Below are 16542 nucleotides of genomic sequence, written 5' to 3' on the forward strand. Positions count from 1 at the left end.
GAGACTTGCTTTGAATTCCCTATGTAAATAAGATCGACCTTGAACTCCTGATCCTTTTGCCTCTGCCTCCCAAATGCTGCAATTACTGGTGTGAACCACCACATCTAGCTCATAGATTGTTCTTTTTCTTTTTTTTCTTTTTTGTGTATGTTTCTGGTATGGTGTGATATGTGCATATGTATTATATGACGTGTGTGTGTGCGTGTGTGTGTGTGTGTGTGTGTGTGTGTGAAGGCTAAAGGCTGACATCAGGTGTCATTTCAGGTCACTATCTTATTTTTTGAGACAGGGTCTCTCACAGAACCTTCAGCTTATAAGTTAGCTAGACTAGCTAGCCAACAAGCCCCTGGAATCCTCCTGTCTTACAGGAGTTACAGGCATGCACTGCCACACCTCACCTAGATTTCTATATGGGTACTGAAGATCTGAACTCAGGTCCTCATCCTTGTACAACAAGCACAACTGAGCCATCTCCCCAGTTTTTTAAACTGAGCATATAAAGCCTTTTGTTGGTAAATCACAATATTTTTCTGGGTACCTTCTCCTTCCAGACTTATAATTCTCTATAACACACCTTTAGTCCTTTCCATATATATCTTAAAGAAGATGAATATTAAGTCTTAAGTAGGACAGATGTTCCAAGGGGACAAGTATGTATTAACACAGTTCCCCGTGTCTCACATGTCAGCATTAACCACAATAATACTTTAAATAACACTGTCAGCCAAAAGACTAACCTGATTAAAACCTGTTGAAGAGGAGCTGTATCCTTCTCCAGACAATACTTAAACCAGCAAAGAGGCACCAACACCTTCTGTGTTCTCTTATTTCTTACCTTTCCTGAAAAGTCTGTGTCCTGAGATTAAATGGGAACTAGGGTTCTGTTGTGATTCTGTGGCAAGTACAATGTTTTAACCTGCTTTCAAAGACCTGAATTTCTAAAGCTATTTATTGACTCTGGGTCATATGGACCAGGTTTCAAATTAGTTAAATGGTCTTCCTTCTTGATGTAAAAAGTCCACCTATGCCTTGGTATATTGTTGTAACTAAAGACTGCTTTCCTGTAAAGCAGTGATTATCTAATATTAATATGCATAGGAAATACTTGCAAGGTTTAGAAAAACAGATTGCTAAGACCACCCAGGAATTTCTGATTCATTGAGTTGGGATCCATAAGTTTAGAATTCTCATAAGCTCTCAAGTGATGGTAATGCTGCTGGTTTAGGAATCCCTTTAAGAGCCATGTCTAAGGACTGGCAAGATGGCTTAGTGAATCAAAGCACTTGGTGTGCAAGCTTAGACTACTTGAGTTCTATCCCCAGAACCCATGGTGGAACTGCTCTGAAAAGTTGTCCTCTTATACCATAAATAAACACACACACACACACACACACACACACACACACACACACACACACACACACACACACACACACACACACACACACACACATGCACACACACAATTTAATTTAAAAAATGACCATGTTTTAGAAAGTATTTTTCTTTGGAGATGTTTGTCACTACTGAGTCAGGTCTAAGGCAAATGTTACTTGTCCCTGGGTTGCCCTGGGTTTGCCCATCAGAAGACAGCTATGCAGACGTGGCATCCCTCTTGAGGACTCTATCACCCTGTCCCTTGTGCTCAGAAATACACTTGTCATTTTCTTTGACCCTTGATAAGAAGTACATGCTTCATCACCAACCTGCAAGTGATGTTTCTTTCACGTTTCCTGTTTGTCTTAATTGTTCTTATTTTTCTCTGTGCTGTTCCCCCTCATTCTCGCCCCTTTCTTTGTGATGCAGAGATGAAGATAGTTGGGTGTAAGTTCTTGATTTTGTGTGTCCTGTCTGTTTATTGCCTGCTTTGTTCCCATCACCATTTGTTTCATGGAATGTTGCAATACTGGGGTGGGGTGTCATGTACATTATTAATCTTTCATCAGTCTCACCTTCCTATGTAACTGACAAGACCAAAAAGAGAAACTACTAGCCCATCCTAAAAAACTGTGTATTTCTTTGGGTGTTCATTAAGATCTGAGGACATGTTGGAATGTTTTTAAAAAGATCTTAACAAGTCTGAAGTGCATAGATATAGGAAAGGACTTTTAAATGAGATATTATGAGTTACTCAAATTGTAAAGAAAATTGGGAGCTCCTGTTCAAAACTACACAGAATCAGAAAGGCAGAAAGCTTCTCTTCTGCTATACTGGGACATATTTCTTAAGAAGGGAAAAGATTAAAAAATAATAAAAAAAAAAGAAAGGCAAAGATGCAAAGACATTACTTTGGGGGGAAAAAGAAATCTCTTCAAGGAAAGTGATTAAATGATTTACTTCAAATGGGTTCATGTCAATCTTTTTTTTTTTGGTCTTTTTGAGACAGGATCTCCCTGTAGCCCCAACTGTCCTGGAACTCACTATGTAGACCAGGCTGTCCTTGAACTCACAGAGATCTGCCTGCCTCTGCCTCCCAAGTGCTGGGATTAAAGGCGTGCACCACCATGCCTGGCCCAATCAATCTTTATCAAATGAGGCTTTGGCCAGGGCCTGCTTGACCTCATGGGTATTAAAGGGAAAAAACACTAGGCTTTGGCATTATCTCTAAAAGATAGACTAGGAATGATTACTTCTGGCTCCAAAAAAAGTTGAAAGATCATCACATTCTGACCCAAGAAAGGATTTATCATATGTAAGTATACCATACTTCTTCCATATTGTCATCCTGTTAGAACAGAGCGTTACTGACTTTGTAGAGATAAAAACCAGAAGCGTGTTGCTTAAGACGTGGTGAGGAAAATAAAAAGCCTATCTTTTTTGAATAATCTAGTGAAATCCTCCCCAAAAGTCTTCCCCTTCCACAAGAAAATAAGAACTACTCGGGAGGCAGAGGCAGGCGGATCTCTGTGAGTTCAAGGCCAGCCTGGTCTACATAGTGAGACCCTGTCTCAAAAAGACCAAAAAAAAAAAAGATGAAGAAGAAGAACTACAAAATAAAATTTGATCTCACATTCCTGAAACTCTGAATAGAATGGCATCTAGCATCTCTACATTTTGATGAATGCTGCCAGGATACATCCTCCTTTTCTGCCAAGAGAGAGAATTGGCACCATCTCAAGAAAGCAACTATATCCTGCAGAAGAAACTCAATTCTTGTTTTCTATGGTCCCAAGGGAAAGAAAGCATATCCACAGAAGCCTTTTATAATCCTATCTAGAACAAAGTATAAATTAATATAGTATTAAATACTATTTTACTTGAACTCAAAGCCTCTTTGTGGTATGAATAATTTATGTAACTAGAGTGTGAATATAATATAATAAAGAAGACAAGCAAGACTGTGTGCCCAATTTTGTGAGACCCTTGTAGACCATTTCTACCAGGATGGGATTCCACATAGGCTGGAACCATGTGATATATATGACCCCAAACTCCCAAGCAAGGCTGGAGTATCTGACAAAAGGTAATCTTTCTAGCAGAATGTTCTGGCATTTGAGCTAGACCTCAAAGGCTCTGATATTTATTAAGAGACTACTTTTAGGGATTGGAGAGATGGCTCAGTGGTTAAGAGCACTGACTGCTCTTGCAGAGGCCCCAGGTTCAATTCCCAGCACCCACATGGTGGCTAACAACCATCCATAACTCCAGTTCCAGGGGAATCCGACACCTTCTTCTGACCTCTGCAGGCATTGCACAACATGGGTGCACTTACACACATGCAGGCAATACACTCATACACATAAAAAAAAATAAAGAAAAGAAAAAGAAACTACTTTTAGAAGATACTGCAACCATGCCATCCTCTGCTTCTCCAGAGTGTATTAGGATGAATACTTTGGGGAAGCCAGACTGTCACAGTACTTCCCAACCTGCTAAGTTTCTGGTGACTGAACAGCACTGTTATCTTATCAGAACGTTCACTTTGTAAGGACCCTAGAGTATTTCAGGCCAATTCCTATCATGATAAGTTGGCCTCAGATTTATTGCTTTGCTCCCACAGCTATTTCTGTAATCTCATAAGAATCTAGATTATTATTTTACACATAGTAGTTTAGTATACCCATTATTCATATATAAACATTCCAAGCTAGATAGATATTAGCCAACTATATACCCAAGCCAAATTCAACCAGAAATTTGCCTTAGTAGGTCTTGCCAAGAATGTTTTTGTCTTTTGAGTTTTGAGGCAGGATCTTTCTGTATAATACGGACAAGCCTTGAACTTAAATCCTTTCTGCCTCACAGTGTTTTTTAGACTAATAAAGAGTCATGAAAACACACGATATACAATTGACCCACATAATCTAAAATCCTATCTAATCTGTGTGGGAAAAACTTTCCAGCCTCTGCCTCCTATTACCTATCTAGATCACTGACCTGCCGCTGTATCAGCAATTGCCATTGTCTATTATAAGAGCTGTGAAGAGGACAGAGAAAATAGATTCTGAGCCCTTCTTGTAAGAGTAAACTCCATTCATCTCCATGCAAAAAACACTGTTGCATAGCACCTAGGCACTAAGCACTCAGACATGAAAAATACTGTTGATGCTATAAGGTCCTCTGCCACCATCATCTGAGACTATAAAACAAAAGGAGGCAAGGATGTCCAAGGCCTTTCCTAAAATGACAACCCATTAGGAGGACCACCCTCAGCAATACCTACTCCTGCACTCTACATAAAAACCTTGCCCTCAGAGGCCGAAGCCATGGCTCAGTGGTTAAGAGCACTGGCTGCTCTTCCAGAGGACCCAGGTTTGGTTCCCAGCCACCCACATGGTGGCTAACTACTGTCCTTAGCTCCAGTTCCAGAGGATCTGACATCCTCTTCTGGCCTCTGTGGGCATTGTTCTTAGATACATGCAGGGAAAACACTCATATACATGGGACGGGTATGGTGGCACAGGCCTTTAATCCAAACCTTGGCAGGCAGAGGCAGGTGGATCTCTGTGAGATCAAGGCCAGCCTGGTCTATATAGCAAGTTTCAGGTCAGCTGGGGCTACAGGGAGACCTTGTCTCAAAAAGACAAAAACAAAACCAAACAAACAAAAAAACACTCATACACATAAAATAAAACTAATTTTTTTTTTTAACTTCACCCTACCAGCACTTCTCCAAGCTGCCTAAAGTGCTGCCCAGGCCTTTATTCTCAGCCACACATTATCACTGCCTTCTCAGTGGACCTGATATTCTGTCCCCTGGTATAAACCTGGAAGAGATCAGAATCACCTAGCAATATTCTTATGAATACATATGCACAAGATACACTATAACCCCAAAGAGTAGATAAATCTATTCTTTTTTTATTTTTTTAAAAATATTTTATTTTTATTTTATTCGTATGAGTCTATTGCCTGCATGTATGTGAGTGCACTCATGTCATGTAGTGCCATGGAGGTCAGAAGAGAGCTTCAGATTCCTCTGGAACTGGAGTTAAGGATGGTTTGTAGCTGCCATGTGGGTGCTGGAAATCGAACCTGGGTCCTCTGCAAGAGCAGTCAGTGCTCTTAACCGCTGAGCCATCTCTCCAGTCCCGAGAAATCCATTCTTAACAAGCTCCTCAGGTGATTTAAGTACAATCAGCCAGGCACTGTCCTATAAACCTCCAAAACAACTACTCAGGCCTCCTCTTTCCCATCTTATTTACAATGTGCCTGTCATCCTCCCTCTCCAGAAAACATTTCCTAACAATGGGTATTAAATTTTATCCTGAAAACAATGCCTTAACCTAGAGGCATGATCTCATTGGTAGATTTGGGGAGCGTATAATGTGCAATAGGAACAGCTGAAGAGCAGGAGAACCCTGGAAGCTTATCCATAATGGTGTTCTTGAACTGTTCACATTTGCTTCTTGGGTTTTCTCATAATTCCAGGAGGATTAGTGGGGATCTCAATTTAAATGATCCCACAGAAACCTTTTCACAAGAAGCCCTGTACCCCTTCCAGCAATATTAGCCTTCACAAGTGTGACTTTTTAAAATGAAAGCCTAATTTGCCAAATTGCAACCTGTAAGGCAGCCAAATACCTTTTCTGAGATTATTCCTGATCTAGGCAATTTAATCTCCAGTAAAGAACAACCAAAGACATGTAGGAATATCTAGCTTAGCTCTTCCAATTTAAAATTGGCACTTTCACTTAAAATGTCCCGCTTAAAAACTGTGAATTCATTTAATAAAACAACATAAATCAAATTCTGCCATTAACAGTCTGCAAGATAATGCCAAGTTTTATGTTAGTATTCTGTATTATATTTCTAAAAAAAGTTTGAAGACATTTCATTTCAAGGACATATTTATTGTTCACCTATATAGAGAGCCATAGAAATTAAAAGTTTGTATGAATTGGAAGAATATTTCAAGTAGCCCACAGATACCTGCTTTTAAAAGCCACATGGATTATCTTTAAAATAACTCAATGAAACTGAAAACCAGAGTAATATATAAACCAGCCACCTAGCCTTTAGATTCTACAATAAAATTCTCTTAATTCACTTATTTACTTGATGCTAAGTCATTCTAAAAATTTAATATTACTTAAATTTCACAGGAAAACTAATGTATAATTAAAAGGCTTTTATCAGAAGAGGCTATTTCAATTGTTAAAAGTTCCACATATAACCAATTCTGATTTATTGTATTATAATAACAATAGTCCATAGTAAAGTTCCCAGTAAAGTCTGAATTTTAGACTTTCAGAACTTTACATTAAGGACTGATTTTATTCAGCCAATGGTTTGACAGTGACAAACTGATGAATTTGAGTTTCCCTTCTCAATCTGCCTTCCCCACCCCACCTATACTTCAGTGCTATTAATGGTATGTTAGGAGGATCCAAGCAAAGAAAGCAGATTAAGGTTCCAAATTTATCAGAATTCAAAGCATAGACTCTATCCAACCAAAGAGTTTGGGAAGAGTGCAAGGATGGGTACCCTTAAAGCTGCCATATGTAACAGTTGTGTTCATATGTGATCTTCAGAACACATTTTCCTTTTCCCTTCATGGCAGCCTTAGGAAACTGGATGGCCTTCACCATTAAAGAATGTTCTCTGGACTCCTGAAGAATATTTATTTGTCGTGGACTGCTCTTTTCTACTTGAGTCAAATTATTTTGAAAACTTTGGTTGTGCATCCATATAATTGTGATTATTAGATTGCACTCTTGAAGAATGGAAAGATGAGTCATAAAGATGCCAAAAGAAAGTATATATGCCAGATCCACTCTATTAGTTTCATGCCCAAGAGATATTTGTATGTTTTGTAGTTAGAGAGACCACTGGTACAAGAAAGAAGGCAGTGCTACATACATCTGACCAAACCAGAATGCTCAACTTCTAACCATAATCAAATTTTCTTTCTGTCATTGTGATTCTAGGTAATGAACATATTTTGATATGCCAGACCTGAAGTTTTTTTTTTTAAAAAAAAAAAAGTGCCTGGCTTCTGAATTGCTTTACAAATTAATTGTTCAGTTGGTTTCCTTGGGCTACTGACACATCTTCACTTTAGTCTTAACCTGTTTTCCTTTGCCATTTTCTCTCTTTAAAAAGATTTTCCCCATAGCCTTTACTATGATCTTTTGAAAATCAAAAGCCTTTTTTAGAATATGAGTAAAACTTGTCATGTTACAGATTTAGAAACTTAGAGCATCCTAAATAAGCTCTTCTACATGAACAAATAATCCTGTCTTCCCTCACTTTACTCCCACTTAAAAGGCAGATGTAGCATGGGTCATGTTGGACCTACTAGCTTAAACTTCTCCTGTCCAGGATTGAGCAGTACAGATGGGTGGACAACATGGATTGGAGTCATAGCACAGGAAAGCAATAAGAGCACAACAGCTGTTGCTCCATTACCTTCCCACCTTTGCTTCTACAAAGTGATCTGTTCCTTGATCATTTAAAAAAGGAGAATTCCTGTTAATAAAAGTGATAGGTAGTTCAGTGATCTTGGCCTGAGACTCCTGCAGGGAATGGAATGTGGAACAAAGCCTTCAGAAAGAAGAGGTGGTATGTCCTCTCTTCAGACTCTGAAAATTTGGGAGGGTATAGAAAGAGAACCTATAAGCCGGGCATGGTGGTGCATGCCTTTAATCTCAGCACTTGGGAGGCAGAGGCAGATGGATCTCTATGAATTCAAGGCCAGCCTGGTCTACATAGTGAGTTCCAGGCCAGCTGGGGCTACAGGAAGATCCTGTCTCAAAAAGACCAAAAAATTAAATTAAATTAAAAAAATAAAAAGAAATATAACCTCTGAAAGAAAAGAAAATTTTAGGGGAAAAATCAAACATGGTTAAAATATGTTCAAAAATCTTCCCTCTTTGAGGAACTTATATTGTAGCCATCCTGGAAGGGAGAGAGACTAAGCAGTCTGAGTACCTGTCATCCAAAAGAATAAGCTGTGGTGAACACCTTTCGAATTCAGACTTAGAGAACACAAAACTAACCTTCCTGAGTACTGCTGCATTGGTATTGGTAGACCGTCCATCATTATTAACCGAGCTTGGAATGCCCTGAGCACCCACCTGAGTCCCTGAAGATCCAAATGCTAGCCTGATCCTCCATGCAAATGGGACATTGTGGCTTCTATGGTCATGATGACATGGCACTTTTTTTCCTCCACAGGTGATATTCGCAATGACTTATATCTAACCCTGGAGAAAGGGGATTTTGAAAGAGGGGGAAAGAGTGTTCAAAAGAATATTGAAGTGACCATGTATGTGCTTTATGCAGATGGAGAAATATTGAAGGTAAGTCTTGTCAGTCAGTAATTTGGAATAATGGCTAATGTATTTCTGTGGACCTTGTCCAAAAGCTCATTCCTTTTAAGCAGAACTGAATCAAATTGTCCCACATCCATTTTTTTTTTCTGCCTTCTCTTTTCTTCCAGGAAGCTCTACAGTATACTTTGCAAATGAATTCCAGTGTCAGATAGTCTTTACGTTAATTCTTCCTAGTGTCTGACCTGAATGCCTCCTGCTACAATTTAGACTTTTTCCCTCTAGTTCTGACCTACTCGTTGCCTGTTCTGCCATTCAACCAAGCATAGAGCTGCCTACTTTTTATAACTATTACTAGGTCCTACTTTGCCCTTTTGCTCCTTGAGAAAATTATATTTCTTTGAAAAAATTATATTTGGACTTTGGTGAAGGGTAGAATTTAGATACCCACTTACTGGTACTGAGTTTAGGGACCAAAAAGAGAAGATTCAGCCCTGGAACATTATTTCCAGCCATGTAGTACCAGGGTCTTCTGCCATTCTTCATTGAAAATGGAAACCCTAGAGATCTGTGATTTTTTTTTCCAGCTTGTCAGTTTTACCCTCAGTCATATCATGGTAAAGACCCTGTTGAATAACAGAGTGCCATTTCCAGTGCACTTGATTGTAGGCAGATCAGCCTTTTACTAATCTCACTTTGGTGTACTGGCAAAAGCCCCATGAGGGAGGCCAAACAGGAACTATCAGCTCCATTTTACAGGGGAAAAGGGAAAAATTAATTAAATCATTCCCACAAAGCAGACAGAAATAGAGAATGTTAAAATAGGAATAGAACAATAATTTGTGTATCATTGTTTTAGAAAAACAAAAAATAGGCTGGAGAGATGGCTCAGCAGTGAAGTGCACGAACTACTTTTGCAGGGGACCCAGTTCCCAGCACTCACATGATGGCTAATAATCACCCATAACTCCAGTTCCAGGGGACCCTACACCCTCTTCTGGCTTCCACAGACATTGCACACATGGGTGTACTTAACATACATGCAGGCAAACATACACATAAAATAAAAATTAAATAAGTGAAAAAAAATTTAAGAAGAACTCAAGGACCTAGATACACCATTGCTTGTATGGGAAAGTACCAAAGAAGCAGAGCTGTTAGCCACTCGTGTCACTCCTATATGAAAAGAGAGATGTTCTAATTTGTTGCCTAAAGCTGTCTGTCCTTTAGTTTAACAGATGGAGTCAAATTAAATCTGGCTTATATTGTTTATATCCAAGGAAAGTTAGTAAAGGTAACCTAAAATATCAGTTCAACTTTACACTGAGGAAAATTAGAAAACAGTCTCTCTACCTTGTAATTTAGTATTTATTCCTGATCTGATAAATACTAAACTGTTAGTCAACTGTTATATACAGTTGACTGCTCTCATAGAGCACTTGTTTCCTTTCTCAGCAAGAACCAAGAGCTTGCTGGTTGTGGTGGTACATGCTTGTAATGGGAGGCTGAAGCAGGGAGATCTCTGTGAGTTCAAGACCAGCCTAGTCTATATAGCAAGTTCCAGGCCAGCCAGTGCTGCATAATGAGACCCTATCTCAAAACAAACAAATAAACAAGCAAAAGCAAAAAAGAAGAATAGCAACAACTTACCTTAGTGATTTTCATGCACTAACCAGCTTCTGTCAGTTTGTATGGTTACTTCTGACCCAAGGAAAATGAGGAGCATTATGATTGCTGCCAGGGATAGCCAACCTTTTGATGTTTTGACATGATATCATCTGCAAATGTGTTAGGGCACATTCAAAGCTATCCTGGGATGCCTGTGGCCCACTGGCCTCAGATTGGGCATTCCTGGCATAATTATATTATCAATACAATTACTTCTAAAAATACTGAGTCTAAGCCAAGTACATAATCACCTCCATCTGTCCTAGTATATAAACAAGAGCTTCACATTGGAGAAAATAAAGTGTTCTAGTGACACAGAGAAATTGATGTGCTTCCTGCATTGAAATAATATTCTGTTTTGTTTCTCTCTTTCAGGACTGTATCAGCTTGGGTTCAGGAGAGCCAAATAGGAGTTCCTATCACTCCTTTGTCCTCTACCACAGTAATAGTCCTCGTTGGGGAGAAATTATCAAATTACCTATCCCCATTGACAGATTCCGGGGCTCCCACCTGCGTTTTGAGTTCAGACATTGTTCCAGTGAGTAAGACTTCCCTCTGTATTTTCTTAAGAATAAAATTATAACTCTATTTTCTGGAATCAAATTATGAGGATTCTTATTATTGGGCAAGAAAATGAGGATTTAAGAATAAAGAATCTGTGTTCTGTGTTTTAGACTGTAAAAGTGATGGTTCAAATCCATGGGGCTGAAGAGATGGTTCAACAATTAAGAGTACAGTACATACTGCTCTTCCAGAGGATCTGAGTTTGGTTCCCAGTTCTCATGCCAGATTGCTCACAACCCTCTGTAACTCCAGCTCCAAGGGATTCAATGCCCTCCTCTGGCCTCTGCCTGTAGGGGTGTGCACGCATGCACACACACACACGCACACACACACACACACACACACACAAATAAATACATAATAAATAAGTATCTTTTTTAAAAAATCCACAAGATCTGGTATTGGCTTTTCCTAGTGTCTGAAGTATCTAGTGTCATTCTTTGAATACTTTCTTTGTGCTTATTTAATTACTGGTTCATCAAGACCAAAAATTTAGCTCCTGCTCTGGTCATGGTAGCCTGTATACCTGGGATATTAAACAGAAATTTGTTCCAGTGTACTTCTAGTCATCCTGCAGTCAGGTTGCTACCTACTTAATGAAAGAAGTAAGATGCAAAAGAGTGTAGGTGGCAAACATAAGGAATTTGTATTAAAAAGGAAAGGAGGAGAGAGGCAAAACCAACTAATGATTGGTTCTGATTGCAGCAAAGGACAAAGGGGAAAAGAAACTCTTTGGCTTTGCATTCTCGCCCCTAATGCGTGACGATGGCACCACCCTCTCAGATGATATCCATGAGCTTTATGTGTACAAGGTATGAACCTGGCTCTCTTTCATCTCTTCCATACCCCTTTCAAATGGCCACCCTCAAATATGGTTCTCATTTTGATAGTTTTTATTGGTCAAACCAAAGGATTCAGGGTAGTATGCTGATGGGTGATGACAGGACAATTGTGGGCAGGATTTACTTTTCTAAGTGCATTGGCCTTTCTCCCTCAGCTAATGCCAACAGGCCCTTTGTTTCTCACCTCCTACTTTAGTGGAGGGAGATCCATTACCAACCCTTCTATGCCATTATCATCTTAACTAATACAGTCTAAGACCTGCTATTTCAGATCATGTTCTGTCAGCTATCATAGCATAACTGCCACCCAAGGTTGCTTACACACCAAGTAGAAGTCACATGCCCCATCAACTTTTGTTTAAAAGGCATGAGCTGTTCTGAAAAAAATATGAATAGAAAACACTCTTCTAAGACGACCTTTGACTCATGGTCCAACCCTGGAAAGATAATAACAAGCATTAACTCAGAGGTTCTCTGGGACCTGGTGTTTGCATGTTGCATGGCTCAAGATACAGTCTCTGTTCTCTATTTTTACCTACAGTGTGATGAGAATAGCACATTTAACAACCATGCTCTGTACCTGGGCCTACCCTGCTGCAAAGAAGACTACAATGGCTGCCCTAATATCCCCTCCAGCCTCATCTTCCAGCGCAGCACCAAAGAGTCTTTCTTCATTTCTACACAACTCTCTTCTACCAAACTCACCCAGAATGGTGGGTCATGGTGTCTGTAAGGCGGTGCCCTTCATTGTTTTCAGTTGTTGATTCCACATTGCTTGTGCATGTTGAGATAGAAACTTCTTCTTCATACAAAGGTAGGGTTCTTTTTTCATTTGAAATTAAAGGAATTTCTCAGCAAAAGCAACCTACAATGTTGCCTGTGGTTTTAGTAGCTTGAGGGTTCACATCTATGGTGTACAGGTATATCTTTGGCCTTGATCTCATCATTTAAAGAATGTTATGCTCACAACTAGTTCTGTTGCCCTAAATACCATCTGTCTTTGCCTGAAGAATGTGGGCCTTGCTTAACTTTAGAAGACCCAGGGGTCACCATCTTTTGGGCTTGCTTTTTAGTGGACCTTCTTGCTCTGCTGAAATGGAAGGCCTTCCCAGACCGGATCATGGACATCCTAGGGAGATTGCGGCATGTCAGTGGGGAGGAAATTGTTAAGGTATGTCTTTCACCCAATCTAAGCACATTGCCTGAGGAAGAATATGGGCAGAAGATCTTCCTGATTTCTGCCAATAAGCCTTTAAGAGCATTTTTCCAGATACATAATAGATGAACAGGAATAGTTTGGGAGGTTTTTCTAATTTTTTAGTTTCTTTGTTCACTACTTTCTTTTTTAAAAAAAAGTCTATATCATAACAGGTTTATTATCTTTTAATAACTACATTCAAATTGTAAGCCCTATTTTCTGACTTGTTTTACTTCCCACAGAACAAAATGATTATTAAAGGATAGTGGCAAAAGTATCTGCTCAGAACCATTCCCAGTGTATAGTGCTGTCTGAATATCTTTGTTTTCTTCTCTCTTCTTTAAGTCTCTTTCTCATTTTCCTTACTTTATAACCCTTTTACACACAAATACACTCTGATACCTTTCTGGCCCTATTCTTTTGATAATAAGCACTCAAAGTACTGTCCATTAACTTGTGGCTGCTAATTTTGTCCCATGTCTCACTTGGAGTACATACTACGAAAATCTTCCTACCCTTTACCCCACCTGCTTTCTCTAGGTACCTTTATGATGTTCCTTATCTAATGAATGTTGTATTTTCCCCAGTTGTCGTTTTTAGGGCTTACCTAGGCAACTTGTTTACCCACCCGGCTTTAGCTCTAGAACACTCAGGATACTTACTGGTAGTCAAAGTCCAACAAGGAAATACTACACAGTGCACTGATCTCTACTGCAGCAAGTAAAGGGGCTTATGTTTACCATAAAGAGCAATAGAATAGACTCTAATCTGTACCTTCCATCTCATATTGTTTTGAAATAAATTGTAAATATTGTATCATTTGCATGGTTTGATTAGCAAGATAATAGATTTTATTTTTCGTGATTTCAAGCATCCATCATTATTTACTGTTTTCTCCCTTAATTTTGCAGCTCAATAAAAAAGGCATGTGATCAAAAAACAAACAAAGCTGGGTATGGTGGTGTATGTCGTTAGTACCAGCACTAGGGAGGCAGAGGCAGGTGGATCTCTGTGAGGTCGAGGCCAGCCTCATGTACATATCAAGTTCCTGACTAGCTGGGACTACAAGGAGATCCTGTTTAAAAAAGACCAAAAAAGGGGCTGGAGGGATGGCTCAGCAGTTAAGAACATTGGTTGTTCTTGCAGAAGACCCGGGTTCAAATCCCAGCACTCACATGGCAGCTAACAACTGTCCATAACTCCAGTTCCAGGGGATCTGATGGCCTCTTCTGTCCTTCACAGGCATTGCATGACATGGATGCACTTAGCTACGTGCAGGCAGTACACACATACACATAAAAATAACAAAATTTAAAAAAAATCAAAACCAGCAACACAGAACATTACCATATATTTTTATCCCCATTGAGAGCCCTCATTGGCTATATTCGCCTTTCTCCTGGGAGTTATCCTAGACCAAAAAAATAGTTTTCTGTAGATTAAAGCCTAGATTGCTACAACCTCATCCAGAGGTCTTCCATATAATTAGGCCCCAGAAGAGAAAAAGAGGCTACTGAACTTTTTGGGATTACAGGAAAGTGATCTCAAAATGAATTTGGTATCAGAACCACTAATTCTTTTTATTTCAAAACTGGTATACTGTTGGGGCTGGAGAGATGGCTCAGCGGTTAAGAACAGTGGTTGTTCTTGTAGAAGACCTGGGTTTGAATCCCATCACCCACATGGCAGCTAACAACTGTCCGTAACTCCAGTTCCAGGGGATCCAACAGCCTCTTCTGTCCTCTGTGGGTGTTGCACAACACAGGTGCACTTATGTACATGCAGGCATAATGCACATACACATAAAATAAAAATAATAAATAAAAAATATTTTAAAATGGTATACTGTCTAGGTATCTTTTAGAAGTTTAGCACTTGATTAACAGAAAGAGCCTTTCTAGAGCTTTTGCGCAACCCATGAACTATAGACAAACATATAAAATCCACTTAGTTATCCTTTAGTTAGCTAGATGAAGGCAGGGTACTAGATGATTTTGTCATTTTAAGATTCTTAGCCAGATATGGTGGCACAGGCTTTTAATCTAACACTCTAGAAGCAGAGGCAGGCAGCTCTCTGTAAGGTTAAGGCTAGCTGGGCCTACAGGGAGACCCTGTCTCCAAAACAAAAAACAAAACAAAATATTGTGGGAGTTTTTTTGTTGTTGTTGTTGCTTATTGGGAGTCCTACAACATGAACCCTTTGTTTCTTGGGTTGTTTCAGTTTCTGCAGGATATCTTGGATACACTCTTTGTGATTTTGGATGATAATACAGAGAAATATGGCCTATTGGTTTTTCAGTCTCTGGTAAGTTACTTCCTGAGTTTTTATTAATTATTCTTGTCACATCGTTCAAAAAAGCTAAGTGAAGCAACCTATTAGATGGAGTCAGTAGACGTGCAGATGTTTTCAATAGAAAAGGAACTGAGGAGTGTCACCTGAGGAAGACTAACCAGCCAACCTGAAAGACAAATTCCTCCAAGAGCAAGTTTAAAGAATTGGGGCTGGAGAGATGGCTCAGCAGTTAAGAGCACTGACTGCTCTTGCAGAGGACCCAGGTTCGATTCCCAGCATCCACATGGCAGCTATGAACTGTCATTAATTCCAGTTCCAGGGGAATCTGAAGCCCTCTTCTGACCTCCATGGCATTGCACAGCATGGGTGTACTCACATACATGCAGGCAATACACTCGTACACATAAAATAAAAATAATAAATGAAATTTTTTTAAAGGAATTGTTTGAGGGACTGGAGAGATGGCTCAGTAGTTAAGAACACTGACTCTTCTTGCAGAAGACTTGGGTTCGAATCCCAGCACCCACATGGCAGCTAACAACTGTCCATAACTCCATTTGCAGGGGATCCAACAGCCTCTTTGTCTTCCGTGGGCATTGCACAGCACAGGTGCACTTACCTACATGCAGGCAATACACACATACACATAAAATAAAAATAACAAATAAAATTGAAAAAAAAAAGAATTGAGTTTGGGGCCTAGAGAGATATCTCAGCAGTAAAGAGCATGCACTGTTCTTGCAGAAGACCCAGGGTTTGTTCCAGCACCTACATTGGGAAGCTCACAACCACTTGTAATCTCAGCCCCAAGGGATCCAACACTCTCTTCTTGACTGTGCAGGCATCTGCATTCATATGTTTACATATCCACATATAGGCATACACATATGCAAATAAGTAAAATAAAAATAAATCTTTAAAGATAAAAAAATTTAGGCTGGGCATGGTGGTACACTTAATCCCAGCACTCAGAAGGCAGAGGCAAGTGGATCTCTGTAAGAGCAAGGCCAGGTCTGTATTACAAGTTCCAGACCAGTTGGGACTTCAGCTGGGACTTCAAGGAGACCCTGTCTAAAAATAGCAAAATAATAATAATAATAATAATAATAGAATTTCATTATATCAAGATCTATACCAACAAGAGGTCCAGGGACTAATAGAGGAAACTAGATGATCCATTTTGACAAACAAAGTAGGTTATAACCACAGGGAAAAGAAGAGACTCACTGTATAGTTCCAGAGGTCTTTAGAAGCTTTCTCCCT

At 39.5% G+C, this 16542-nt stretch overlaps 1 protein-coding gene across 1 annotated transcript in view; it reads left to right on the forward strand.

Annotated features, from left to right (window-relative positions):
- Dock3 (dedicator of cytokinesis 3) overlaps nt 1-16542 on the forward strand; it is a 480991-nt gene that overhangs the window by 332220 nt on the left and 132229 nt on the right. Inside the window, exons 14-19 of the mRNA XM_029554349.1 lie at nt 8620-8744; nt 10758-10920; nt 11652-11758; nt 12330-12501; nt 12862-12959; nt 15208-15291. Of these exons, the coding sequence (XP_029410209.1) occupies nt 8620-8744; nt 10758-10920; nt 11652-11758; nt 12330-12501; nt 12862-12959; nt 15208-15291 (749 nt within the window). The remainder of the gene's footprint in view (nt 1-8619; nt 8745-10757; nt 10921-11651; nt 11759-12329; nt 12502-12861; nt 12960-15207; nt 15292-16542) is intronic.

Source organism: Nannospalax galili, unplaced genomic scaffold (genome assembly GCF_000622305.1).
Source record: "Nannospalax galili isolate Female #2095 unplaced genomic scaffold, S.galili_v1.0 scaffold851, whole genome shotgun sequence".
Lineage (NCBI taxonomy): Eukaryota > Metazoa > Chordata > Mammalia > Rodentia > Spalacidae > Nannospalax > Nannospalax galili.